Here is a 27,908-nt window from a genome sequence, read left to right as displayed (position 1 = left end):
CTATATTTATATATATTATTATATTTATTATTGTAATTATTATATATTTAATCATCTTGTATAATAATGAAGAAGAAAGATAGTAAATGAGTGATCACTTGAACCCATTAATCAATCAAGTACATGTTCGATTCAACTTGGAAGTTTGAGATAGACCACAACCTTGGTTTGTATTTACATAACTTAAAATAGTACATTGACACCAACTTACCGATCTCATCATTCAATCAATCACACTTGAATGTACATCCTATCACATATTCATATGATCGATCAGTTATCATTGTGTGTTTATTTGATCAAAACTTGTATATTACTCATTCCCACACACATCTCAAACACAAACTTACCCTACCCTTACCCTCACAGATATACCCTCACACAGTTTGAAAGTGATTTACGTAATTATGTAAAAGCTTTGTGAATTGGAGAATGAAGGATTGTCGATTCTCTTCATGTTCTGTCGATTTTATTTTTATTTTTTTTAATGAAATTGTGCGAGGGATGGCATAGCTTGAGCACGACTTATGTTGAGCTGAGGCTCGACAGCGTTTTCATTCATCACCTCCTCCATCCTATTTGTTGTTAACATGGGTCGTATTATCAGAGGTACAGTGTCATTGACAATCATCAAGGCTACATCATCAACTCAATTCAACTCAGTTTCAGCTCGACTCAACTAAACAGCTACTTCTATAATCTCGCGAGACGATCTTTATCTTTTTATCTTGATTGGTGCGATCAACTTCTTGGTGACATACATACAAACAAACATGTAAACGATGAATTCATTTCAATCGATAACGACTGGCTAGACTCAATCAGATAATGTGTTTTTTTGGTTGGAGATACAGCAGACAGCATCGAAAGACGAGTTTATAAGTTGAACATGTTTGAATGGATAGAACACCAGTTGTTGATCTGACTGAGCACATACAGGAAAGAATCAAAAGGAAGCGCGCGAAGCAGAAGTAGCGTTGAGCGAGAGCGAGAAACACAGAACACAACAAACATACAATCACAACACAATCACACTTTTCACTGGAAACCGAAAGATGACCATAAACTAATATAATGTTTGATAACCAATCATAATCATAATTATAGCTCAAAGAAAAGGTAAAGCTGGTTCCGTGTTTGGTGCCCACACCCACGGCCGCAAGGGTTCCCCATCCTTCCGCGCACTCGACTATGCCGAGCGTAACGGATACATCAAGGGAGTGGTCTCTGAGATCATCCACGATCCAGGCAGAGGAGCCCCACTTGCCCGTGTCATCTTCAGAGACACCACCAGATTCAGAAACGACAAGCAGTTGTTCATCGCCCCCGAGGGAATGTACACCGGCCAGTTCGTCTTTGCCGGCAAGAAGGCCACCCTGACCATCGGCAACGTCCTCCCAATCGGCAAGCTCCCAGAAGGTACCATCGTCTGCAACCTCGAAGAGAAGGTTGGCGACTGTGGTTCGCTCGCCCGTTGCTCCGGAAACTACGCCACCGTCGTCTCCCACAACACTGACGAGGGTGTCACCCGTGTCAAGCTCCCATCCGGCTCCAAGAAGAACATCGCCTCCACTTGCCGTGCTATGATCGGTATCGTCGCTGGTGGTGGTCGTATCGACAAGCCAATCCTCAAGGCCGGTCGTGCCTTCCACAAGTACAGAGTCAAGAAGAACAACTGGCCCAAGGTGCGTGGTGTTGCTATGAACCCAGTCGAGCATCCACACGGTGGTGGTAACCATCAGCACATTGGTCACGCTTCGACCACTAAGCGCGACGACCCAGCCGGAAAGAAGGTTGGTCTCATTGCTGCCCGCAGAACCGGTAGATTGAGAGGAAAGGTTTCCGATGAGTAAGCGCGCACGTCATTGATTAATCAATCACGTCCCTTATCCATTATGTCAACAAATAAACTAGGAGTGGAAATACCCTTTACAACATTCTTTGGACTTCTTGTCTTCTTCTTTCTTGGTTCTCTCTTTCACTATTCCATGATTGATGGAAAGTGATAATGACATGATTGTATGAGTGATCAAAGTTATTTATCACATTCCATTGTATGTATATATAACATACACATACCAAGTATGGTAGTGATTACCTTTCTTGTCCATTACTTCAATCACTTCTTCATTCGTTCCATGCTCCAGGTCTTCATTTGGGTTGGAGACACATAAAAGAAAGAATTGGGGTTGATCATCACCATCACACTCATTCATTCAAAGTCAATCACATACTCAATTCATACAAATACATATTAGTATACATATACCAAACACATACCTATAACTATACATGGGTATGTACTCTATATAAGGTGTAGGGGAATGAGGAAGGAAGGAAGTGAGTATGAATGAATCATACTTACATACCTTTGAATGAGTATAGGTTCATCAAAGGATAAGAAGAAGAAGCAAGCCAAGCAGAAGGAAGCATTAGCACTTCTAAAGCAACAACAGGATAAGAAGGATAAGAGAGATAAGAATACAAAGAGTACAAAGAGTGATACTTCTTCATCTGCTTCATCTTCCAATAACAAGGGTGACCAACAGGTCATCATTGAGATTGATGATAAGGGCACGACACTCACACTCAAGTTGTTCGATGGAGCATATATATGCACTGTAAGTGTTTCAACTGAGTGTCAATGTTGTTGCTCAATGAGCATGTACTGACTGGCTGGCTGTAACACAACAGGGATGTCTGAGTCAATATCATCTTGGACAAAAGAAGAAGAGCGGTTTGACGAATGTCAATGTTTCAAAGCTGAAGTTGGAGTGCTCGATGTGTGGCACCGCTGAGCATTCACTTGCAGAGGAGCGCAGGAAGGAGACATCAGAGTTGCAAAGGGTATCAAAGAACTCAATTGGCAGCGGCGTCAAGGGTCTTTCAAACTTGGGCAACACATGCTTCTTCAACTCAATTATGCAGAATCTGACACATGTCAATGCATTGCGCGATGCACTTCTTGTACTCCCTGGCTCATCGGACAGCAGCGTGCGCTGCACCGAGGCACTCACAATGGAGATGCACTACTTCATGATCAAGATGTACAAGTTGCACACCCCTCACATCTCCCCAAGTGCATTGTTCTCAGTTGTTAGCAAGAAGTAAGTTAGCTACATCAATACTCTGTCGCGCAACATCATTCTCACCTCTGCCTTGCGCCCGACAACACAATAGATCACCAAGATTCCTTGGATTCAAACAGCAGGATGCACACGAGTTACTGCGTTGCTTGTTGGACATTCTGATATCTGAGGAACAAGTGTCCGCCAAGTCCAAGCGCGATCCAACATACATTGACAAAATCTTTGGTGGACGCCTGATCAGCGTGATCACATGCTTCCATTGTGGAAATGTTTCAAAGACATACGAGCCCTTCCTTGATCTGTCATTGCCATTGCCAAGCGGCCCGGCATCATCGGCACACTCTGGTGCACTGCCTCACGTTGTCAATCGTGTTATCAAGCAACACTCACCTCTTGACGATCTGCCGCCTTATGATGAGGATGACAAAGAAGATGCATCATCGTCAACAACAGTACCAAACGGACCACGTGGTCCACGTGTTTCAAAGCATCAAGCCAAGAAACAGCGTGCAAAGGAGAGGAAGGAGCAAGAGCGTTTGGCCCAAGAGATGGCCACTGAAGACGATATGGTCATGGGATCTCTGGTGGACGTAGATGAAGTGGAGATCAGTAGGATCGTCGAACAACAACTGAGTCTTGACATTGCAAACAAGGCAGATCCATCAGCCACAACACAAGACCAAACAGAGTCTGACCAATCAGCGCCTTCCCAGACTCAGGATGGTGCTGACATCAGTGCACCCAGGGTCGTTGACGACAAAGATGTTGTGGCTAAGGAGCACACATCTGATAACACTGCAGTACCAGCACCCGAGCCCACACCTGCATCCACTAAGGTCGAGCCAGCTGTATCAACTCCATCCCCACCAGCATCTCCGATAGTTGGACCTACTTCTCCAGTCGACTTGTCTGTGTCGACAGAATTTGAATTGTTGAACAACTCTGGCACACATCCAACCACTCCCACCGTCACCACGACCAAGGACATCGATACCTCATTCCACAGCGAGCAACAACTCTCAACGTACAACCTAATCGAGAACTACGAGTGCACAGAGGACCCCGAGCCTCTTATGGACGAGCAACAAGCTCAGAAGATTGTGAAGGAGTTTGTCAAGCTGGGCAAGGAGTCGTCGTCATCATCGGACAAGGATGTACAGGTTAATGCCATTGATTTGAGACAGAACGTGCCATCCGAGGCAAGATCACTGGACACTCTGCTGTCCTGTCTGATGCAGTTCACAAATCCAGACAAGCTGGAGGGCGAGAATGGATTCATTTGCTCGCGTTGCACTTCACATGCCAAGAATGCCAAACTCAACAACAGCAGCAACAGCATAACAATTGAAGATATTGGTGTCAGCACCAGTGTTATCATACCAGAGTATGACTCCTCAGTCATCCTTGACAGGAAGGATCAAGTCCTTGAGCCACTGGTCGATGAACAAAAGGTCGACAATGTCCAGACTATCGACAACATCCCCACCGTGTCAAGTATCGAGACAACTGTCAATGATGGCCTCACAGTCACAGCTCAGCCAGAGGCTCAAGTCGATGCCATTCCTGAGGCCCAGCCCGTTGCAGTACCAATCACTCCAGCATCACCCTTGACATCACCAACATCGCCAGAGACTGCCGAGGACGCAAAGCCAGCCGCAGGAAAGAAGAAGAAGAATAAGAAGAAGAAGTCAACCGATGTTACAACACCAACAACAGCGACAACAACAAAAAAGAAGCAGCAGGAGGAGGAGGTGGTAAGAAGGAATGCCAGCAAGCAGTACCTCCTGGCCAACACCCCGCCCTACCTGACAATTCACCTCAAGAGGTTCATGCAGGTGCGAAATGGATTCCAGAAGAATGGAAAGCACATAACGTACCCTCTTACTCTTGACCTGACAGCGTTTACCGATCAATCACACGATTCCGACCAGTACCGTTACCGACTCAATGGTATTGTGGAACACAGTGGTGGCATGGGCAGTGGCCACTACGTCGCCTACGTCTACGACGACTCGCAGGACAGGTGGTACTACGTGTCGGACAGCACATACCGTCATTGTTCCCTTAGCGATGTATTACAGAGCCAGGCCTATATCTTGTTCTACAAGCGAGAGAGCATTTCTACAAACCACAACAACAGCAGCAGCAACAACAGTGCATCTGTTGTTGACAATGGTTCCAGCAACAGCAACAGCAACAGCAACAATGATGACAGCGTTGCAGAGGATACTATAAAGGATACAGAGGACCAGATGGCGAGTACAACAACGACAGATGATACTGAGGATGAGACAGACAAGCAACAACCAGCTACCAGCACCAGCCAATTGGACGAACAACCAACAATTACCAATAATATTAATAACAATGAATAACCCTGTACGCCACACAAAGACAAGTGTCTCTGGGAGCATTCAATGTGACCTGACCAGGGGTTACCATCACATATTACCTTACTCCTGTGTGTCAATGGACTTGGCCTTGGAAGTCAGAGCGTGTGCCTCTAGACATTGCGCGAGCTGGACGTCCAAGGAGGGGTATGTCCTGCCCTCTTGCCTACCTAACTTTGGACGATCAAGGAGAATGCATTGGACAAAGATATTATTAGAAGGGAGGGACCTCCTCGCATAGGGTATTTTCATTGTCGCTCAGAGGTTATGAGCGGGGCCGAGGACCAAATTTTTGCAGGGTCATCAAATGATTTTGATTGAATTGACACCTCTTGGAACCTGTGATGTCCATCAATAATGGGCATCAAGGAAGGACACCAAAGTAAGTTCACCGAGATTCAAAAGATATAAATAACCATGATCACTCATTCAATTTCAAATCATCAATTAATCAATCAATTAATCAATCATTCCAACAATCAATCAATCAAACAAATAATATTTACATAACAATGAAGTCATTCCAAGTTATCGCCGCCCTCCTCTTTGTCACTATTGCTCTGGCCTCCGCTTCCAGAAGCGCCTACTTTGTCATCACCGATGGACACAATGAGTTCAACATCAAGCTGTCCGACGCCGCCCTTATTGCCCACGCCCGTGGTCTCATCAGTGGATCCGTCACCGAGCAGCAGCACATCATGGGTACCATCGTCAAGAAGGACGCCTGGTACAACCCCGAGTGGTCATTCTACATGAACCCAACCACCATCTCCTTCTTCGACATGGCCATGGAGGTCTGTGACTCTGCCATCATCACCGCCGAGGAGCATCTCGCTGAGGTCGGTGGATCCTTCCTTCCAGGCAGTGTCTGGTGCCCATGGTACTCACGTGTCGTTCGTGAGCTCTAAATATTATATTTGTTTGATCAATCAATCAATCAATTATTCAATCTTATTCGGCCGCCCATCAATAAACTATTGCACATCATATGAAGTTAAATACTTCATATTACCTTTTCTTAAGATAAATTAATACGTATATTTGTTTGAAATTATCTTTTTGTTTTTTTTCATATTTTTTAGACCAGAGTTGACCCGACTTTGATTAACTAAATTTATAAAATTGTTGTAACCGACAAAATTCAAACTTTTGAATATGTGGTCATTTGACCTCGAAGGTGGGTGGACACAACCCTGGGGCTTGCATTCATTGATTAAACCCCCCACTCACATGTGTCACACAAATATAAACAAATAATAATATAGTACTACTTCATACTCATTGCATTACATAATATAACATAACATACACATATTCATACATATACACGTACATACACATAACAATACAGATAAATGGATAACTTTGGCGGTCAAGTCAAAGACTCCTTTGACACAATCTTACAAAAGGCACCTCATCTAATCACAACCGAAAAGAAGAAGAGGCTTGCTGTAAGTACTTATACATGTTCAACTCAATGAATATATAACTAATATATATATTATTATTGTTATAGGCATCATTCCAACAATTACAAGAGGAGAATAAATCATTGAAAGGAGAGAAGAAGAATTTGAGGAATAAGATTGATGAGGAGACTAATCTACTTGAGACATTGATGGATCAGGCCAATGGTCTAAAGAAGATATTGACCGAGAAGGACCGTGATCTTGAGGCACTCAATCAAACTATCAAAGACCAGAATGATCAATTGCAACAAACAAAGAATGTGAGTGTGATCATTCATTCAATCAATCATTCAATCAATCAATTATACTTACGTTAACATTCATTTAACAGAGATTACAAGAGGTTACAGAATCAAAGAATGAGTTGACGACAAAGTTGGACACAGAGACTGGACTGAAGGAGGCGTTGATAGCCACTGAGAAGTCATTGAATGAGGACTTGCAGCGTACTAGACAGTCGTTGGAGGAGCAGAATGATGCCGTCGAGAGATTGAGAGAACAGTTGAAGAGTGAGGAGGATAAGCTTTCAGCAGAGATCAATGAACACAAGTCAAATGTGGATAGACTCAACGAACAGTTGGCCAAACACACCGCAACCATACAGGACTATACTTCACAATGCGACTCGATGACCAATCAGCTGGCAGGCCTCAACACAGAGATGGACGGTCTACAGAGCACTGTGAATGAACTCAATCAGAGACTGGCTGCGGTCACCAGCGAGCGCGACGAGCTCGTCATCACACTCAACGCTGAGAAGGACAAGGTTCAGACACTCGAGTCACTGCAGACACAGCTACAGACCAAGAACACAGAGCTGTTGGCTTCACTCGAGGCTGAGACGGCTCTAAAGACATCACTCGAGACCAAGCAAACAAGAGTTGGACCGTGTGATTGAGGAGCTCAAGCAGTCCAATACCACACTGACCTCTGATCTCAAGGCTGAGCTCGATCAAAAGACCGGTCTCGAGGCCAAGTTGATCGAGGTCAACAAGCGATTGGGCGAGTTGGATCAGTTGGCCAGCGAGGAGAAGACACGTCTCGAGCAGCTGCAGGCTGACCTGGAGGCCGAGCAATCAAACAAGAACAATCTCGAGGTTAAGCTCACAGATATCACTCACAAGTACGAGGAGCTGGACAAGCTGGTGGCCAACGAGCAGAGCAACAATGAGAAGCTCTCGAGCAACTGCTTCCTGCTGTCGTCCGAGAAGGAGCAGCTGCAAAAGGATATTGAATCGATGCGCGAGGAGATGGTCAACCGTGCCAATCAGATCAGCGAGCTGACCATGCTGCGCACGACGCTCACAATGGAGATCGAGGGAGTGCGTCGCTCACACATCAAGGAGATGGAGGAGCTGACCGCCCAGCTCCAGGAGGAGACGAGCAAGCTCACCGAGCTCACTGGCGAGCTGGCCACGGCCAACGCCACGATCGAGAGCATGACCAAGGAGATGCAGGAGCTCACCGATGACAACACATCACTAAAGTCCTGCACCGAGGAGCAAAAGGCCATGTTGGAGAACAATCAAAACACCATCAGACAGCTGGAGGCCAGTCTGCAGGAGAAGACCAGCGAATGCGTCGTGCTGAACAGGACATACCAAGAGATGGAGTACTTTAGGGAGACGCTCAAGCAGGAGAATCAATCGATTCGCGACATGATCACACAGGGCAACACCGGTCTGGACGAGCGTCTTGCCGAGAAGGACGAGTATCTCACCAAGATCCACGACCTGGACATCAAGGTCATGGAGAACAACAACAAACTGGAGGATGCCAGGCGCGAGAATGAGAAGAACCTGCAGAGGATCGAGCAGCTTACCGCAGAGATTCAAGAGACACGCGAGCAGCTCGACAATGAGAAGATGTTGCGAGAGCAGGATCTAGAGCGAGTCAAGAACGAGAAGGAGGTGATCTACCAACAGCACGTGCAGGAGCAGGTGGAGAAGGAGGAGGCGGCCGAGCTGGTCGTGTCGGACCTTAAGACTATGGTGGACAAGGCCAACAACGACCGCGACATCATGGAGAAGGAGCTGAACAACTTTGCACAGCGTCTGTCGGTGCAGTCAGAAAAGGTGCAAGACTACGAGAAGACCATCAGCGACCTGCGACGCGAGATTGACGCTGTGTGCCAGACGCGCGACAACCTCATCAAGGAGCTGGACGAGGTGCAGTCCAAGCGTATGGACGGCGCCAACAACAACGCCTCTAGCGAGGAGAAGCTGCTAAGGGAGTTCAACGAGCTCAAGATCAAGCAACAGGAAGAGAGCAACCAGATCAAGCGACAGATAAGCGACGAGCGACAGACTTGGGAGTCGAGGCGATGGGAGATCGTTGCCGAGCTCGAGCAGGAAAAGATGAAGAGCAAGAAGATGCAGGAGGAGCTGCTGGAGGAGCGCAGACGTCTGGGCGTCGTATCAAAGACCGTCGAGAAGTTCCTCAACGAGACATCATCCGTGGACACAATGACACAGGAGGCCTTCTTTGCCATGCTGGAGGCGGCCCACAAGGAGCTGCTGGACGGCTTCCACCACAAGCGATCCTACTACGACGACGAGGATCTGCTGTCACAGCTGCACATGGAGCGTGAGGCACGACGATTGGCCGAGTCCCAAGTGGAGCACTTTGCTGTACTATTAGAGAAGAAGAGACAGGAGTTGAACGCATTGAAGCATCCATCACAACGAGAGACACAGTCGGGCTTCTTTAGCAGTCTGGCCAAGACGTTCAAAGAGTACAACAGCGACGATACCTACACCAGTCCCAGTGGCGCCAAAGGTTTCCTCAAGCGGACCTTCACTGGCACGCAAAAGAAATAAACAATCAACCAAAACTTGTAATACCATTAACACGTTGCATCTTCATTCAATCAATCATTCATCATCTTATCATACAGATAATAATATAATATATAATATAATGAGTATAACAGATATTAATCAAAGGATTATAAAGTTACATTGTGTATCACAACAGTATGGTTGGGGAAACTATGGTCTCAAGAGTACAGTGGCACAGTTGTTGGCAGGTGATTCACAATGCGCACATACAATAGATGAGAGTACTCCTTATGCTGGTATGGATTGTATATGAATGAAAGAACGAACGAATGAATGATTGACATGAATGATTGACGATCTTAGAGTTGTGGATGGGTGCACATCCTGCTGCACCTTCGATGGTGGATGATCTGAGCACACCAGGCAAGCTTGTTACACTTGAACAGTACATTGATGCAAATGATGCCAAGCTAATGTTGGGCAATGATGTCGTAGAACGCTTTGGTACCAAGTTCCCATTCCTCTTCAAGGTCTTATCCATTCGCACTGCACTCTCCATTCAAGCACATCCAGACTCACAACTAGCAAAGCAGTTGTTCAAAGAACAACCTGACATCTACAAGTAAGTCTATCAGTCATCATCCCATGGGATGGCTCAGACGTTGACTGGCACTAACTCATTCAACCATTCAATCAATCAATCATCAAGGGATTCATTCCACAAGCCTGAGATCGCCATTGCATTGACACCATTCAAGGCACTCTGCGGCTTTAGACCATTACAAGACATTGTTGACTTTGTCGATACCAAGGTACCTGAGCTCAAGGCTACCATCTATGCTTCACCAATCCATACTACAACATCATGTATGTATATACTCACTCAATCAATCAATCAATCAATCACTAACTCAATAATGCTATCAGTGGATCATACTCAGTGCGCACAATATCTTCAACATACTGTAAAGGCACTGTTGAAGGCAACGCCAGAGGAAGTGGCAAACAATCTAAAGACATTGGTCAACAGAATCAAGTCTCAATCATCACGATCAGAGTTGGATGAGCTGGTGCTCACTCTACACGCACAGTATCCAGGCGATGTTGGAGTGTTCTTTGCATACCTGCTCAACTACATTCAGATGAAGGAGGGCGAGGCTTTGTTCTTGCCAGCTGGCGAGCCACACGCCTACGTCGCCGGAGACTGTGTTGAGTGCATGGCACCAAGCGACAATGTTGTACGCGCTGGACTAACGCCAAAGCTGAAGGATGTCAACACGTTGGCCAAGATGTTGACGTACACCACCGGTGTGCCACCTTTTGTCGCACCGATCCAGACATCGGCGCACTCTGTTGTGTACCGACCACCCGTCGATGAGTTTGAGGTGGAGAGGATCGACCTGGTCGGTCAGCAGCACGAGGTCAGTGCACGAGCAGTACCCTCAATCCTACTCGTTCTCAATGGCAGTGCATCTCTATCATCAGCCCACAACGACAACAACTTTGGATCACTCAACAAGGGAACTGTTTTGTTCATTCCAGCCAATATACCATTCAATCTTCAGGCCGTCTCCAAAGAGCAGCAACAAGCAACAGTAGTATACATCGCCAGAGTTAGCGAGAGATTATGTAACAAACTATAAATCATCACCATCTTCATCATGTTTGGACAACAATCATTTATTTGGGAGGAGGAGGAGAAAGGATCTGCTGCTGAGCAGATATCATGGCTGGAGTAACAGTTGAGCGTAACTTCAATGTTATCTCCTCGCCATCGTAGGGCTGCACAATGAGTTCTGGCTTGTCGAGGGAGTACAGAACATACCAAAGTCGTTTGACATTGGCAGGTGGATTGGGGATGATTCCGATATTCTTGGATGCAACACGGAAGTCAAGCACGAGGTAGTCCTACAGCTTGTTTTTGAAATGATGATACAGTCCACCCTCGTTGAAACGGTTGAGATGCTCTGAAATAGCATTGCCTTCTCGCGTCAGTTCGATGCCCCAGTCAAGTCCAGTGTTGATAAAGAAGTCCATCATACCCAATGCATCTGTAGACTTCTGAGTATCAGATTGAGGCAAACTTCTCAATCGTTTCTTTTGTCGAGACTCGATCTTTGGTGCCTCTTCTAAATCCATACAAGTGTCATTATTGTTGTTGCCACTGCCACTGCCACTGCCGCCACCGCCACTGCTACTGCTGCTATTGTTGTTGTTGTTGTTGACTTTTATGGGACCAAAGTATTCATCGTGGCCAACAACTGGAAAGATGTTGTGGTTGCTTGGCATAATTGTTCGTGCTGCATGGTATAACTCGTGCTGCCAAAAGTCTTCCATGGCGGTGCCATGGTTGCCTTTGGACAAGGTTGTCTTGATTGCATTGTGATCAATGAGTTGGAGAACAGACTTGACAAATTCTCCAAGGTTATCCATTTGCGCATTGCAATCGACAGATGGTGCTCCAAAGATCATGGTGAAGTAGATTCCACGAAGGATCGGAGAGGCAAAGTAGATGCATCGATTCTTGTTGCTATCGAGTACCATGTCGACAAGAACACCTATTTTGATAAGGTACTCAAGGTGATCTTTTTCCTCAAGCGATGAGAAATAGATTTTGAGGGGAGGTTGGTTGGCCATGAGAATATTCTTGATGATCTTCATCTCGATCTCATTGTATTGATGTTTGGGGACGGCACGTGTTTTTGCTATCTTCTCGTTGAAACGGAGGGAAATGAAAAAGTGAATGATGTCGTCCGACGCCAGCTTTGATCGTGTGTCAGCTGCATATTTGTCCAGGTCGTGGAGAGCAAATCTTATGATACCAACATGTCCTCTTGTGATCTTCCAGAAGTACTCGAGGGCATCTCCCTCGATGGTGACTCCCGACACTTTGTTGGGGTCCTTGTTGACGAGTTCAAGAAACTCTGATTGTGTCAGGAGCAGATCGGCCAGGCCCAGAGTATTCTCGGTCTTGAACTCGAGGGGTGTGACCTTGTCAGTCTCCACATCACCATAGGTGGCAACCAAAAGAACGTGAATGTGCGCATTGGTTTCTGTTTGCATCAGCGCCTTGATCCTCTCCCAAAATGGAGAATAGTCCTTGCTGTAGGCGATCTGTGCCTCGTCGATGATGATGAATCTCTGTCGGGTTGCAGTAGTGTTGTTGAGCCAATGTGTGATGTCATTGGTTGGTGATTTGGAGATGGTCCAATTCCTTCATAACAATGGTGCACCGGCAACAAGAAACGCGATGGATCATGCCAGCACTGTGGAGATTGTTCAATTCCTTCATCAACATCGCACCGAAGGCTGCACGACCAAGGCGATGAACACGGCGGCAAAGAATGGTCACATCTCAATCATTGAATACCTTCATCACAACCGAACAGAAGGCTGCACTGTCAAGGCCATGAACAATGCTGCGATGAATGGCCACCTCTCAATCGTTGAGTTCCTTCACAAACATCGAACTGAAGGCTGCACCACTGATGCGATGAACGATGCTGCCGCGAACGGACATTATGACGTCGTGGAATTCTTGCATCGCAACAGGAGTGAGGGATGCACTGAGGGGGCGATGAATTGGGCAGCATTGCTAGGCCACCTCTCAATCATACATTTTCTCCATCAACATCGCACCGAGGGATGCTCAGAGGAAGCCATTAACAACGCTGCATCGATAGGGCATCTTGACATCATCAAGTTCCTTCATTCAAACAGAACTGAGCGTGGCACAACATCAGCAATGGACAATGCAGTATTGTCTGGACATCTTCACGTCATCAAGTTCTTGAATGAGCAGCCCGACTACACTTGGACAGACTTTGCGATTGACCATGCCGCTTACAATGGGCATCTTGAAGTGATCAAGCACATTCACAACCACACACATGATCCAGGTTGCTCGACAGACGCTGTAGACGAAGCTGCCGCCAATGGACATTTGGAAGTTGTCAAATTCCTTCTGACAAATCGCACCGAAGGTTGCTCGGAACGAGCGATGGAGATGGCTGCCGAGAATGGACATTTCGATGTGATAAAATATCTTCATCAACATGTTGATGAGGGGTGGAGTGAGGAGGTGATGGACAGAGCCGCCACGTATGGTCACCTGGAGATATATCAATTCCTACATCGTAATCGCACGGAAGGATGCCACACTGAGTACACATTGAACAATGCTGGCATCAATGGACATTTGGACGTTGTGAAGTATATCCATGCCAATCAAACAAACATGTCATTCAATGAAGAGGGCGTGGACACTGTAGTGGAGAATGGACATTTGAATGTATTGGAATTCATACATTACAATCGAACAGAGTCAAGGTATATCACATCATCCACAATGGACAAGGCTGCCAGATATGGACATTTGCATTATAATCGATCGGAAGGATGTACAAAGAGTGCCATCAATAATGCAGCCGTCAATGGACATCTCGATGTGATCAAGTTCCTACATCAACATCGAACAGAGTTCAACTTTGATCACACTGCGTTTGAAGTTGCCGCAAACTATGGACATCTGGACATTGTCAAGTATCTTTGGAACAATCGACCCACGAGAGATGTTGGCAAAGGCATTGGATTTGGTCATTCTTTGGTCGATGCCGCAAGGCATTGTCATCTAACAATAGTTGATTTTATATTGAATAATGTTGATCATTCTATGTTGCGTAGGGATGACGACAATGATGATGATGATGATCTGCTACAAGTGGCAATGACAGAGGCAACAAATGGTGATAATCTATCTATTGTGAAGTACTTGGATCAGTACAAAGATGTAAAGTGTGGACCAGAGTTGATGGATAGAGCTGCATCAGAAGGATATTTGGAAATAGTTCGATACCTTCAGAATAGGACTGAAGGATGTACGACAGATGCCATGGACGGGGCTGCCTCCCAAGGCCATTTGGAGATTGTCAAGTTCTTACATTTCAATCGCAGCGAAGGATGTACAAATAATGCATTCAACAATGCCTCTACAAATGATCATTTGGACATTGTACGATTCTTGGATGAGAATAGAACAGAGGGATTCACTAGTAAAGCATTGAAAGGTGTAACCAACCCAGACATCTTGGCCATACTATCCAAACACAAGGTTACCAAAGGGTCCACTGGATTAAAGTCAACCAAGAAGAGATCCAAATCCAATCAATCAAGGGTTCAATCAACCAAGAAATCAAAGAAGAAGTGATCTCAATAAACCCTCAACCCTTACCCTTGCCCTTGCCCTCGTCATTTGATCATTTTGAAACAAAAGAAGACTTTGAAGTTCGCCAAGTCAAACTAATCATTTAATCAAACAGATAAACACGTGTACATATATATATTTATATCTATAAAGGTAGATAGAAAGACAGACAGATAATCAATGGTATGATATAACAAACAATCTATCAACATTAAACATCAGATGACATGTGCTGCAAGTCTAACTAATATCAATCAAATAAATCATTACATAGGACTTTGAAGGACAGAAACTATCAGAGAAGCTATATCAATATATAATCATCTTGTTTGGTGTATGTATACGAATGAATGAATGAATCGATCAATCAAACAAACTGACACTTATGTCTAATTACACAACAGATCATAGGATGGATTGCAGGATTCATTAAACAAAGCTTTCAGATCACCTTTTACTTTGTTGTAGCTGGTACCCTAATAGCATTGATTGTATGTTTCAATCAATACTATCTATCCCTCATATCTACTCACATCATCAATCAATCAATCAATCAATCAAACATAGATATGCCTCCCAGACTGGTCAATCTATAACAAGCATCCACTACAATGGTTGAAGGACACGACATCGAGTACATCATCATCATCAGTTTCATCATCGACAGGTACAACACCAGCCACATCAAAGAACAACAAATAGAAACAGAATAGATAAAAAGAGAATCCTAGGACAAGATGTTTATTATCAATCAATCAACGTGTGGATTATGTTGTTAAACTCGCTTGTCTAGAGACGATCGTCTCTCTCTAATATTGATTCCAATGATCATCAAGATATCATTTTGTTGAGAACCAATGGAATGATTCCATAACCCCCACCTGTACAGTACACCCACACGATTGTTTCTCAAACCCAAACCTGTGATTTCCCAGGCCACGCAAACGTGTGCAAATGGATTGATTGATTGAATGAATGAATGATTGATTGATTGTTAGTTATACAGTTACTATTACTAAGTAAACAGAGATATGTCTATAAACAACGATTATATACTATATAGTGTCGTGGATATTGATCAAGTACATGATGATGAAGATGTTGATAACAACATGGAAACAGACTCTTTGCTTGGGCGAACGCGTCAACAACAACAACAACAACAACAACATCATGTTATGCCCATACCTACACTCCATACAGCAATGATAATGCAACCACCTTTAGTCATGATTGCACCACCTGCCCCACCTCCGCCTCAAAGGCCACCTTCACCATCTCAGCCACAACCACAGCCGTCATCAGGTATCACCAACAGAATGATTCCCACAACACCACTGGTACAGAGATGGCAGAGTACACATCTATCGAATCAGGATGCATTGCTCATCACGCAACCCTGTGGAAAGCAATCACTGGCATTGAATCTGGACAAGTTTGGCACTCATCTACCCTCTGGCCTACACGATCCCTTTGGACTATACATCGGTCTGCCCAACGACTACAATACCCTTCTTCATCCCTCTTCCAACAATCAATCAAACATCCAACTTGACGACAGTCCCATCGATCAACGTCACAGCTACAACATCATCCGAAGAAAGTATGTCCCATCGACGATCACTGGATGGAACCATTCCACTCACTCACTCAATCACTCAATCATACTTACTCACTAACTAGGAATGCACTGTCATCACTGATTGTGATTGAGATGTTCTATTGTGCACTGATGATGGCATCGATATTGGAAGTGTCAGAGATGATGATAGTATTGATTGTAGTGTTGTTGATCGATTGTATTGGATTCTTTTCATTGATACGAAGCAGTATACCTCTGGTCAACCTATTCATCACACTCAATCTACTATCAATCACAATCATCATTGCACTTAGACTCTATACTCCACTGCTGGCACTACGTATCTTTGTCACTGGACTATCATTCAGAGTTAGGAATGAGATGTTGAATGGGTCATGGTAGTTCGGTAGTTCAGTAGCTGGCCTCATCCATCCATCATTCCATAACATTGTATAAATAAATTATAATAGATAGTGAGTGAGTAAGATCACTCACCTTCCATCTTTGGGCATTGCCTATCCATCCGACTTTGATCTCATTCACTCATTCACACACTCACCCTATCAATCACACACATACACATACAACACACAATGTTAATCAATCAATCAGTTCACACACCCCAAGCCTCCAAAGGCATGGAACACACATCTCTGTTTTGATGTGTTACAACAATACAGATACATAATCAATTATACCCTTAAGGATATATATGTATTGATGATGTGAGTGATTGACCCTAGGGTTGATGGAACTCATTAAACAACTTTATCTTAATGATGATGATGGTGATTAGAGAGGGGATCAATCAATCAATCTCAATCTCAATCAATCATTCATTCTTTGTACATATATAGTTATAACTAATATACATATATTTTTGTAAATATGATCAATCGATTTTATATCTTATTATTATTAGTTGTGATTGTAAGATCACAAATAAATGATAACTTTTTGGAACCAGCAGAGAGTAAGTGGAATTATTCCATCAATCAATAATCCATCAAATTAATTGACATATATTTTAATAATGTTTAGGTACAACTATCAAATGGATAATTAGTCAATATCAACTTGGATACCCATTCAATTCGACACATCCATGTGCCAATGAAGCAATTGATTGTATTCCAATCAATAAGACACTTCATATTCAAGCGATTAGAGTGTATAATGTTAGCATTGATACACCAGAGAATCCATTACCAATGTCAACATTCTCTCTACCCTACTTGGTGCACTTCTCATTCAATCAAACAGCTCAGCCACTAAATCAAAACATCAATCTTGTCAACCTTCTCTCAGTCCAGAAGTCTTTAGCTTATCTCCAGTAAGTCCACTATTGACATCACTTGGCCCCGCCAGTGATTCGTTCACTTACTCATTCAATCAAACAATTTAGGATAATGAATGATCCATCAGTGATTGCAGTTCCATCATCATTTTCCTCACCCAATCTTACTCTGGTTAACCTTGGAAATTGTCCAATCACATCTGTTCCAGTGTCATTGTTTAACTCCAATCTAACTGACTTGTAAGTTGAGTTAACATGATATACTTTAAAGTCATTATCTAACATCAAATAATAGTTCAATCCAGACACCAATAACATTGGAGGTGAACAATGTGACTTATAACAACTTGTCAACTGCATCAATTACATTGACACCTGGTGAATATAAGATTGATGGTTCCAACTTCCCAAAGCTTGACAACTTGGTCATAAACACCATCCGTGGAAACTATACCCTCATCTTTGACTCAACATCCATCACTTCATTGTAAGTTAACATGTCTGGCATACTCAACCAATCAATCAATCATACTTACTTCCAAAATTGCCAACAAATAGGAAGGTGGATGGAGAGGGAAACAAGTTCATCACATTCCTAAACTCAACAAGTTACAAGAAAGTGTAAGTACCTACTTGGTTGGAATAATTCCATCAACCATAGTACTAATGTAGTGCAATATATATACAAGTGAGTTGTTCATGAACCATATTAGTACCATGGAGAACAAGGACCCATCACCAATTAATGGTTTGACAATTATTAATGATGAGACTACAATTGATAATGTGACATATACTCAGAATAATAAGGGATATGAATTTACATTGATTGGTTTGTTTAATACATCAGAAGGTACTGATGGATATAACATTACAATCGATGATTCATCAAGATGTCACATCGACTCAATCACCGAGTCAACAATAATCTGTCACACGGACATTCTACCACTTGGACAAACAGACATCCTAATACTATCCAACAATCAAAGTGATATAGTACCAATCAATATCAAGCATAGTATGTATCCATCAATCACTCATCCATCCATCCAACTGCCCATCACTCACTTACTATTCATTCAATCATTAGTTTATCCAATTGTGTTTGCCGCTGGCATCAATGGAAGTGATGAGATCAAGTTCAACAATGTAAAGGATGCTCCGTATAAGTTTGTGTTCAAGGGATATTATGGAGGTAATCCAGTTAATGCTACAAAGGTATTGGTATTCAACGAGCCATGTTCAATTATCTCTGTCAACTCCAATGAGATAATATGTTCCATGTCAGCAGACTTCCGTACACCAAACATCGTAGCCTCAGTATTCATCCAAGTTGGAAGCTTCCAATACCTCTCAACACGTCTAATCTATATCTGTAAGTTTAGGTATCACTCACTGGATGGAACCATTCCAGTCACTCACTTACTCAATCATTCAAACAAATATTAGATAATGGAGCTGATACATCATTGATGTCATGTCATGATAATGGAGAGTATGATGAAGTGAAGAGGGAATGTGCTTGTGATGATGGATATGGTGGAGATAGATGTGACTCTCCTCCTGTTGGTAGTGGAGTACAAGTCAATCATATGAATGTATCTACATTGTTATCATTCCAGACAAGGACAGAGTTGTTTGGTATATCAATGGTCACCATCAAAGAGATGAATCAGTACCAGGAAGTAGTACGTATAGTACATCCAATCTGGATAACAGACGCTGGCAACCCATACTTGGTCAACGTCTACACGAACGACACCGTCCAACAGAGGATTGGCAATGTGATCATCGTGCCAACATCGACCAACAGTTCAGACGCAGACTCGTCCATCAACTCTGTCTTCAACTACGAGTTCAACTTGTTTGATTACACGTATCAATCAACTTTGAACACGCTGTCTGTTGACTACGAGCTGTCCACGTCGTCCTCTGCTGAGAGGGACTGCGACCGATTCGTGTACAAGGACAACAGGTTCTTGGGAAGTGGTCCCGAGTACGTGCGCATTGCACAGGGTCGCTCGGCACTCCACGTCAACCTGTCTGGTGGCCTGTACTCAACTGTTGCCTACACCTACGCCATCAAGTCAATGACATCGGACAGCTACAACACTACCGTGTTCACAATCCAATACCCTTACTGCAACTATTGTAAGATGACCATGCAGCTCAGTGTCACCGACTCGCCATTCGCCAATGCCTGTCAATCCTTCTCCTCCATCAAAGATTGGTCACTCTTCATCTTCGTCCCACTTGCATGTCTCGCCGTCATCATCGTCCTAATCGTCCTCCTCTACGTCTACCGCTACAAGTTATTCCCCAACAATGACAAGTTCTTTGACTTTGAGTGATTGGTCAATTGATCGATGTGAATAAATATATCATTATCTCTTTTATGAATGATTGATTGAGTCAGTCAACATGTGTCAACATGACGATATATTGATTATCACAATCTTTGATCTTCAAGTGTTGAGCCAATCAATGAGTGGAGTCAAGTCTTAATCAAACACGATGAGTATTAAAGATGGAGACCATCAATGAATCGATGAGATAATGACTATTATATGTATAATTATAACAATGATGATGTTGAACAAACTAAATAAGTGAATGAATCGCGTGATGGGATTTTGGTTGGACCTCAACCTTTCGAAACACAAGATATTTGATTTTTTCGTCATCTGAACGCAACCTTGGAAAACATGTTGTTTTTTCAAATTATTGAATGCATCTCCACATCTCAACACAAAACAAACTTTAGTCTGTCTTTGTTGGTCCCAGCTTGATTCCCATGAGACATGTCTCATGGTCCCAATTCATTCATTCAATTTCATTCATTCATTCATTATACTCACACCACTTAATCTTACTTATTATTATTTGTATAAACATATATATTAATAATGGAGATAAATAATAGTGCAGCAACAACATCAACAGGTGATAGACCAGAGTTGACAAAGTTCCCAGAGCATCAAATTGATTACTATCAGCAGATCAAGTGGAATGGATGGGGAGACACTCGCAAGTTCATTCATACTGTTAAGCCATCAGGTCAGGTTGCAATTACTACGCCCACTCAATCCGCTGTGCCACTTCCATCATTGCTCGGCTACATTCAAAAGGAATTGATGTTAAATGGCAAGGCGACACAGCTCAACCACACTCCCGCCATGCCACTCGATGACATCAAGATCGCTGATCCACGTCCCATCAACCCAGCGTTCTCTCGCGAGCTCAACTCATTCCTCACCGTCAGCCAAATCAAACAAGACAAGTTTGCTCGAATCACTCATGTCTACGGTAAGAGTATCCGTGACCTTGTTCGTTTGAGAATGTAAGTCAGAATGAACGAATGTGTTGTCAGTTTGTCAATCACATCAACTAACAATCAATCAATCAATCATATAGTGGACAGATTAACAATGCACCAGACATGATTATCTTGCCTCAATCACATGATGAGGTCGAGAAGTTGATGCAGGCCGCTCAGAAGTATAATGTTATTGTTATTCCTTATGGAGGTGGCTCAAACATTGTTGGCGCTTGTGAGCCAGTGTGCACTGATCGCTACACCGTCTCTGTGGACATGAGACGTATGAACAAGGTGTTGTGGGTGGACAGACGCGAGATGACCGCGTGCATTCAAGTTGGCATCATGGGACCAGACTTGGAGCGCGAGCTGCGCAAGTCGGGCGTCAGCCTCGGCCACGACCCAGACTCATTCGAATTCTCGACTCTTGGTGGCTGGTTGGCCACCTGCTCGTCTGGCCATCAGTCGGACAAGTATGGCGACATTGAGGACATGGCCGTCTCGTTCAAGACCGTCACACCCACCGGCACACTGGAGCTGAGAAACGGCGCACGTGCTGGCGCTGGTATCAACTACAAACACATCATCCTCGGCTCAGAGGGCACTCTGGGCATCATCACCGAGGCCGTCATGAGGGTGCATCCAATCCCCCCCGCCGAGGAGTACTACGGCTTCCTCTTCCCATCATTCACGCACGCGATCAACGCGCTGGAGCAGATCCGCCGCTCGGACGTCCTGCCCACCATGATCCGTATCTACGACCCCGATGAGACACGTCTCTCCTTCGCCGCCAAGCCCAGCAAGGGTGCGCTGGCCGAGTTCATCTCGTCGACGATCAAGCAGTACCTTCACTACGTGCGCTCCTACGACTTCAACCAGGTGTGTCTGTCGATCATTGGTTTCGAGGGCTCCAAGAAGCAGGTGGACTTTGCCCGCAAGAACGTCTTTGACATCCTGCACAAGAATGGCGCATTTGGCCTCGGTCAGTCGCCGGGCAAGTCGTGGGCTGAGAAGCGTTATGACCTGCCATACATCCGCGACTTTTTGCTCGACAACAACATGTGGGTGGATGTTGCCGAGACCACCGTGTCGTGGTCGTCGCTGCTGCCCCTCTGGAAGGAGGCCAAGAAGGCGTTCAACGACCACTTCCACTCCAAGGGCATCCCCTCGTGGATCTGCGCGCACATCTCTCACACCTACTCCAACGGAGTGTGCCTCTACTTCATCTTTGCCTCGGAGCACAACGCCCAGCGCGAGATGACCCCCTACACCGAGGGCAAGCGACTCATGACCGACATTGTGTTGAAGCACGGCGGTGCCATCAGCCATCACCACGGCGTCGGCTATGAGCACGTGCCCTGGATGACCCGTTACGCCAGCAATGGATGGGTGCACATCTATCGCAAGCTCAAGGAGATCATCGACCCCAAGAACATCTGCAACCCAAGGAAGTTGATCCCCTCAATCGAAGAAGACAATGGACAACAGAAGTTCCTCTTTGACGTCCTAAATGTCAAGCAACCAAAGCTCTAAAGTCAACATTGTCATACATCCATCCATCTTCATTCTGTCATTCTCATTCATTCTTGGGAGTTACGATCACAACATTATGATGTTGGATGTCCCCAACAATAACTTTATTAATAATTAATAAACTACCTACCTAACATCTCCTCTTCCCATCAATCAATGAATGATTCATTACGCGTAATTACCTGTTGTGCATCGCGTTGGACCAACTTCAAAACAAACAAAAGACGTGTGTGAGACATCGGACGTCATTCAATTTCAACTTCTTGTCAACTCACGAACACACAAAGAGAGATAGAGTAGAGATAGATAAAATATCATCGGGTAACATTAGCATCAGCATTAATACTAGTATCATCAATCAATCAGCCAGCCAGTCAGCACCAGCCACAATCTATCAACTCAGCATTAGCATCATCAGTCAATTTTGATTGATTGAGTGAGTAAGTGAACCTTACTTAGACTTGGAGTCAAGGATATATATATATAGAGGTGTCACTCAATCAATATAATATACACACAACAATGGAGAAACTGTTCAAGACTTCATTGATAGCAATGGGTACAGCTGCTGCTATAACTGCATTCTTGGTGTTTATGAATCAGGAGGAGAAGGATGGTCTGACTCTAGAGAATGGTGACTCAAATAGCAACAGCTCAGACGAATATACAACATCAAACAGTCATGAACTCTCATCAGACTCTACAGAGGATGATAATAGCAATGGTATGTTATGATGTAGTCGTAGTAGTCAATGTTGATTGATTGATTGATTGAATGAATGACTAACAATGACAATAATTAGGGACTGTATCATCACCTCGAACACTGTCCGACTATCTAAAGATACTAAAGCACGATGACAATTCTGATGTCTACGTAATGAAGAAGTTAGAGTCAACTCAAGTACTGTTGACAATCAGCGCATACTGTATGTTATGTTGACTTCATCATGTCTTGGGACACAAACGCGACAGTTACTAACACGACACGAACACAACTACACTGTAGCCGAGAGTTATCCACTATTAGAACAGTTGGATGTCATTGGAATAGTACTGGAAAACATGAACTATATATTGGCACAGAGTGTAACTAGTCCCAATCAGGACAGTCTATTGATCAAGCTTGGTCTATTCCTTGGCAATCTATTGTCTAGCAAGAACAGTCAACTCAAAGTGATCGATGCTCGTTTCGTCCCAACACTACTGAGTCTGATCAATGACACCAACGAGGTCAGAGCCGACTTTGCCTTATTGTGTCTTCAGAACTTATCTTTGAATGGTAAGTCATCCTTGGACTTGAGTCTTTGGACATCTGGCCACTAACATCATTCAATCAATCAACAGAGGAAGGAGCTGAGGAAATTGTCATATCACAGGGTGTACCATCTTATGTCACACTGTTGAACGATGCTTCCAAGCCAATTGGTTTGAAGAAGCAAGCATTGTATAGCATTCTGAACTTGTGTTTAATTAATAGAGGTAAGCCAGCCAGTCGTCTGGACAGTGGACAGAGTACAGCGGACAATGAACTAACCATCCATTCCATTCCATTCAATCAATCAATCAAACATCCAGTCAAGAGTATGATTTACGAAAATCAAGAACTTAGAGTTACATTGGATACGATTGGATCAGGTACATCACCTGATCTATCAAGATTGACGTCAAGGATACTCATTCTCCTGTCACAACCAGATGACGAAGAATAAATATATTATTACTTATTATTACTTTAAAAGTCGTCGGAACATCGTGATAAAGATATGATTCACGTGGATCACACTTGATCATTTTTCGATCAATCAATCAATCGATCAAAAGAGATAATATATATACTTACTTGTACAACACGATGTCATCAACGATGATGGCAAAGAATACAACTAGTGCATTGTGGGAGATGATCAAGAAGGTATCGGAGAGGGCCACTCAAATAGGTGCCATCGAGAAGATCGAGTCCTCTCCAATGTTTATCCAAGAGAATGGTGTCAATGTAGGTGCGTTGGATGATGATCAGTCAGTCATTCAGTCATTGGACCAACCCAACGCTCACTCAATCACTCAATCATTCATTGATCACTTCAATAGTTCATGATCAGTGTGGCTAAGGCGCTGGCACATAGACCATTCAACTTTGACAAGACACCTGCACATGGAACAGACTCAGAGGTGAAGGTCACGATGAAGAAGGAGTTTGTAGACCCATTCCTACCATGTGACAAGGATCTGTTTGTGTGCGAGTTGGCAGGCACTCACAACTTGGTACTCAACAAGTTCAATGTGTCCAACTACCACACAATCATTGCCACCAAGGACTTCCAAGCCCAAACCGATCCAATCACTCATCAAGACTTTACTGCAATGTAATCAATCATTCAACATATCATTCGAATATTTGATCAATCAACTGTTGGACACAAATCACTGACTCATTCCTTCCTTCCTTCATATCCATTCAACACTTTGAAGATGGGAGTGTATCAAGTCATGCAACATGTTATGCTTTTTCAACTGTGGACCAAACAGTGGAGCAAGGTATGCACACTCAACAACATAACCTTGCCCTAACCCTTGCCCTAACCCTCGCCCTCACTCTTACCCTCGCAATCAACCAAGCCAACCACATAAACACTTCCAGTTACTGCGACTACCTTACTTTGAGAACGAACATAACTACAGTTGTCCAATGGAGTCATTGATCAGACGAACGATATCGACCAACACCACCAGTGACACAACAATAAGTATACCAGAGCTGGCATTTAATAATGGAGTGGTAGGATTGGACTCGGCATTATTGGAGGCGATGGATGGACCAGCGAGAGCCAGCCATCTGCACGCCAAATACGTGTCACTGCTACGCATGATGGGCCTGTCGACGGAGCCCGCACAGTCCAACCAATGCCCGGCCAGCTACAACTTCATCATGACGAGCGATTGGATGTTTATGGTGCCACGCAAGATATATCAGAGCAGGGGTATCTCGATCAACAGTGTTGGCTTCACTGGATCGATACTTGTCAAGAAGGAGGAAGAACTGGAAACAATCCGGCAGAGTGGCATCCTGAATATACTTAAAGAAGTGTCGTTCGAACGACCTTCTGGCATCCTATGATCCATTCAATAAATATTTTTTATAAACACTCAATCAATCTTCAGATCAGTTTGGAAATGATTGATTGACCTATATCAATCAAGCTCCTTGTTGTCTTTATTTAATCAAAATAAAAGTGATTGATCAATCTGATTGATTGGGAGAGGGCCTGCACTAGGCCACTCTGAATGTCAGATTGATGCGAGCCTCTTTGATCTCTGGCTCTGCTGGTACTGCGTGGTACCAGTTGTTCTGAGTCTCGCCACACATAATGATCAAGTATCCCGAGGTCATTGGGAATTCCAGCTTGGCCTGTCGCATCCTTCCCTCACTGTCCTTGGTCTTGTGATTGTTCCTCAGTATAAATGTTCGTGTGGCACCTATTGAGATTGATCCAATGAATGACTTTGGTATGCCCTTGGCGCTGACACCCTCTGCCTCATCATCGCGATGGAATCCAATCTTGTCATCGCCATTCCTGTACCTGTTGAAAAGAACGTAGTCAAAGTCGCAGTCCTCTGGCATGCTCTGCTCCATGGCTTGCTTGACGGCCATGACATGCTCGGTCCATACATCGGGTGGTGTCTTTTGGTACAGTGTCTTCACCTTCTTATGTCGCTCGGACATCCAACCTTGAAGTCTTGGCAGGGCGTACACCTCGCCACTCTTGCCCTCCATTGATGTCTGTTGCCAAAATACATTATCCACCAGATGTTGGAATAACGACTCTGATTGTTCCTTTGATAAAAAGTCTTCACAAAGGTATATGTAACTACCTTTATCATCCAAGTCTATTCTCTTCAATTGTTTCTTCTGTGCATAAACTGATTGTTTACTGTTGGATGGTTGTTGATCTTTTGGTAATGATGTTGTTGTTATTGTTGATGTTGGTGCATCACCCCAAAACAGATCTGTATGTTGTACTTGAGTTGGATTCATTCTTATTTAAAGTATTACTTTTTTCTTTTTTTTAGTTATTACTACTATTATTATTACTTGTTATATTGACATATACATAAAAACTTATTCTTATTGTTGATGAGTTGTTCTCGTCAGCTGGAACTAATAAATAATGATGTGATTATGTGAGTGGAGCTCATTTTGAAAATGTTTCAATTTCTGGAGAAGTAACTCAGAATTGTGATTCTTGTTTTGTTTTGGAAAGTGTCCTGGATCATGTAATGAATATTCATCGCCAAGGAGGATGTAGAGGGAAACAATTTAATTAAATATATTATTGATTTTATAATACTAATAATTTTTATTAATGAGAGACAATCAGCAGATATTGTTGAAACTGCCCAGAACAATACTATTAATAGTAATATAATTTCTTTCATCATTATTATTGATATTATACATATTTTTTCGGCCGATGGACGTCCATCGTTATATCAAGAATATTTTTATTTTCTATTGTTGTTGCAAAACAAGTTGAATTAATAATCACAAACTCATCCGATACTACCGTGAAGAAACTCTGGACAGATGCTGAAAATGACCTCTATGTTGGCATGTTTAACAATCTATTGAATCCATATTTCCCACCCGACCTAGTTGGTAAGAACATCAGTCAGGAATAGGAGAGATCGCAACCAACTATTTAAACTAACTACTAACAATACATCAATCACCAACAAATCAAATAACAAAAGGTCTAATTAATGGCTCAGACCCCTCGGACAATGACAAGACAATTTTATTCTGGTCATCAAAAAACACAAACACCCTTGGAATGGATTTCACATTGACACTTACTTCTGAATCAGGTAATGGAGTCTATARCGCCACCATCAAGCAAGCAAACAGCATGAATCTTTTTGTGGTTGGAAAGGATTTCACTTCTGGATTTAGCTCAATGGTGCTCAATTTTTCATCATCTTCGTTTCCTTCTGGCCTAAATGGAAACATGTTAACCCCATCGCAATGCTATTTGTCAACAACGGAAGGATTCCTGTTCAATGCTCAACCATTGGTTCAATACAGGGGAGATTATCTCACGCGGAATAATGTACGTTGTCTGTCGTTACACCAAGTCAATCGAAAGTCCCATCATACTAACGTTAACGTCCGTCGTWACTATCTCTTACGTATTTCTTTCTCCATACCACAGTCACCTTTTTTGCTTCTTGTGCACAATATGATGTGT

General features: G+C 43.6%; 14 protein-coding genes across 14 annotated transcripts; 12 read left to right on the top strand and 2 right to left on the bottom strand.

Annotated features, from left to right (window-relative positions):
* Positions 1-66: 66 nt before the first annotated feature.
* SAMD00019534_121700 (hypothetical protein) lies at positions 67-1,853 on the top strand (the record flags this gene model as incomplete). Its single annotated transcript, XM_012892546.1, has 2 exons — positions 67-82; positions 1,108-1,853. The coding sequence occupies 2 exons, from the start codon at positions 67-69 to the stop codon at positions 1,851-1,853; spliced, it is 762 nt and encodes a 253-aa protein (XP_012748000.1).
* Positions 1,854-2,375: 522 nt separating this feature from the next.
* SAMD00019534_121690 (hypothetical protein) lies at positions 2,376-5,464 on the top strand (the record flags this gene model as incomplete). Its single annotated transcript, XM_012892545.1, has 3 exons — positions 2,376-2,621; positions 2,695-3,107; positions 3,181-5,464. 3 exons carry the CDS (start codon positions 2,376-2,378, stop codon positions 5,462-5,464), a joined length of 2,943 nt encoding a protein of 980 aa, XP_012747999.1.
* Positions 5,465-5,991: 527 nt separating this feature from the next.
* On the top strand, positions 5,992-6,387 carry SAMD00019534_121680 (hypothetical protein; the record flags this gene model as incomplete). The annotated part of the gene is made up of 1 exon (XM_012892544.1): positions 5,992-6,387. One exon carries the CDS (start codon positions 5,992-5,994, stop codon positions 6,385-6,387), a length of 396 nt encoding a protein of 131 aa, XP_012747998.1.
* Positions 6,388-6,834: 447 nt separating this feature from the next.
* Positions 6,835-9,767, top strand: SAMD00019534_121670 (hypothetical protein; the record flags this gene model as incomplete). The annotated part of the gene is made up of 4 exons (XM_012892543.1): positions 6,835-6,930; positions 6,996-7,208; positions 7,280-7,630; positions 7,830-9,767. The coding sequence occupies 4 exons, from the start codon at positions 6,835-6,837 to the stop codon at positions 9,765-9,767; spliced, it is 2,598 nt and encodes an 865-aa protein (XP_012747997.1).
* Positions 9,768-9,867: 100 nt separating this feature from the next.
* Positions 9,868-11,353, top strand: SAMD00019534_121660 (hypothetical protein; the record flags this gene model as incomplete). Its single annotated transcript, XM_012892542.1, has 4 exons — positions 9,868-10,024; positions 10,092-10,350; positions 10,438-10,595; positions 10,656-11,353. Coding segments are annotated over 4 exons (1,272 nt in total), but the record flags the coding sequence as incomplete, so codon positions are not given.
* A 283-nt stretch (positions 11,354-11,636) lies between these two features.
* SAMD00019534_121650 (hypothetical protein) lies at positions 11,637-12,791 on the bottom strand (the record flags this gene model as incomplete). The annotated part of the gene is made up of 1 exon (XM_012892541.1): positions 11,637-12,791. The coding sequence occupies one exon, from the start codon at positions 12,789-12,791 to the stop codon at positions 11,637-11,639; it is 1,155 nt and encodes a 384-aa protein (XP_012747995.1).
* A 115-nt stretch (positions 12,792-12,906) lies between these two features.
* Positions 12,907-14,934, top strand: SAMD00019534_121640 (hypothetical protein; the record flags this gene model as incomplete). The annotated part of the gene is made up of 2 exons (XM_012892540.1): positions 12,907-14,270; positions 14,412-14,934. The coding sequence occupies 2 exons, from the start codon at positions 12,907-12,909 to the stop codon at positions 14,932-14,934; spliced, it is 1,887 nt and encodes a 628-aa protein (XP_012747994.1).
* A 271-nt stretch (positions 14,935-15,205) lies between these two features.
* SAMD00019534_121630 (hypothetical protein) lies at positions 15,206-15,428 on the top strand (the record flags this gene model as incomplete). Its single annotated transcript, XM_012892539.1, has 2 exons — positions 15,206-15,265; positions 15,336-15,428. Coding segments are annotated over 2 exons (153 nt in total), but the record flags the coding sequence as incomplete, so codon positions are not given.
* Positions 15,429-16,043: 615 nt separating this feature from the next.
* Positions 16,044-16,915, top strand: SAMD00019534_121620 (hypothetical protein; the record flags this gene model as incomplete). The annotated part of the gene is made up of 2 exons (XM_012892538.1): positions 16,044-16,534; positions 16,615-16,915. 2 exons carry the CDS (start codon positions 16,044-16,046, stop codon positions 16,913-16,915), a joined length of 792 nt encoding a protein of 263 aa, XP_012747992.1.
* Positions 16,916-17,724: 809 nt separating this feature from the next.
* SAMD00019534_121610 (hypothetical protein) lies at positions 17,725-20,164 on the top strand (the record flags this gene model as incomplete). The annotated part of the gene is made up of 7 exons (XM_012892537.1): positions 17,725-17,846; positions 17,919-18,050; positions 18,106-18,297; positions 18,369-18,431; positions 18,803-18,831; positions 18,904-19,188; positions 19,263-20,164. The coding sequence occupies 7 exons, from the start codon at positions 17,725-17,727 to the stop codon at positions 20,162-20,164; spliced, it is 1,725 nt and encodes a 574-aa protein (XP_012747991.1).
* Positions 20,165-20,719: 555 nt separating this feature from the next.
* Positions 20,720-22,662, top strand: SAMD00019534_121600 (hypothetical protein; the record flags this gene model as incomplete). Its single annotated transcript, XM_012892536.1, has 2 exons — positions 20,720-21,153; positions 21,228-22,662. 2 exons carry the CDS (start codon positions 20,720-20,722, stop codon positions 22,660-22,662), a joined length of 1,869 nt encoding a protein of 622 aa, XP_012747990.1.
* Positions 22,663-23,184: 522 nt separating this feature from the next.
* SAMD00019534_121590 (hypothetical protein) lies at positions 23,185-24,374 on the top strand (the record flags this gene model as incomplete). The annotated part of the gene is made up of 5 exons (XM_012892535.1): positions 23,185-23,386; positions 23,466-23,591; positions 23,672-23,944; positions 24,010-24,144; positions 24,241-24,374. 5 exons carry the CDS (start codon positions 23,185-23,187, stop codon positions 24,372-24,374), a joined length of 870 nt encoding a protein of 289 aa, XP_012747989.1.
* Positions 24,375-24,517: 143 nt separating this feature from the next.
* SAMD00019534_121580 (hypothetical protein) lies at positions 24,518-25,032 on the top strand (the record flags this gene model as incomplete). The annotated part of the gene is made up of 2 exons (XM_012892534.1): positions 24,518-24,658; positions 24,754-25,032. 2 exons carry the CDS (start codon positions 24,518-24,520, stop codon positions 25,030-25,032), a joined length of 420 nt encoding a protein of 139 aa, XP_012747988.1.
* A 901-nt stretch (positions 25,033-25,933) lies between these two features.
* Positions 25,934-26,437, bottom strand: SAMD00019534_121570 (hypothetical protein; the record flags this gene model as incomplete). Its single annotated transcript, XM_012892533.1, has 1 exon — positions 25,934-26,437. One exon carries the CDS (start codon positions 26,435-26,437, stop codon positions 25,934-25,936), a length of 504 nt encoding a protein of 167 aa, XP_012747987.1.
* Positions 26,438-27,908: the final 1,471 nt, after the last annotated feature.

The sequence above is a fragment of the Acytostelium subglobosum genome (genome assembly GCF_000787575.1).
Source record: "Acytostelium subglobosum LB1 DNA, scaffold: scaffold39, whole genome shotgun sequence".
NCBI lineage: Eukaryota > Evosea > Eumycetozoa > Acytosteliales > Acytosteliaceae > Acytostelium > Acytostelium subglobosum.
This window is presented reverse-complemented; position numbering and strand designations above follow the sequence as displayed.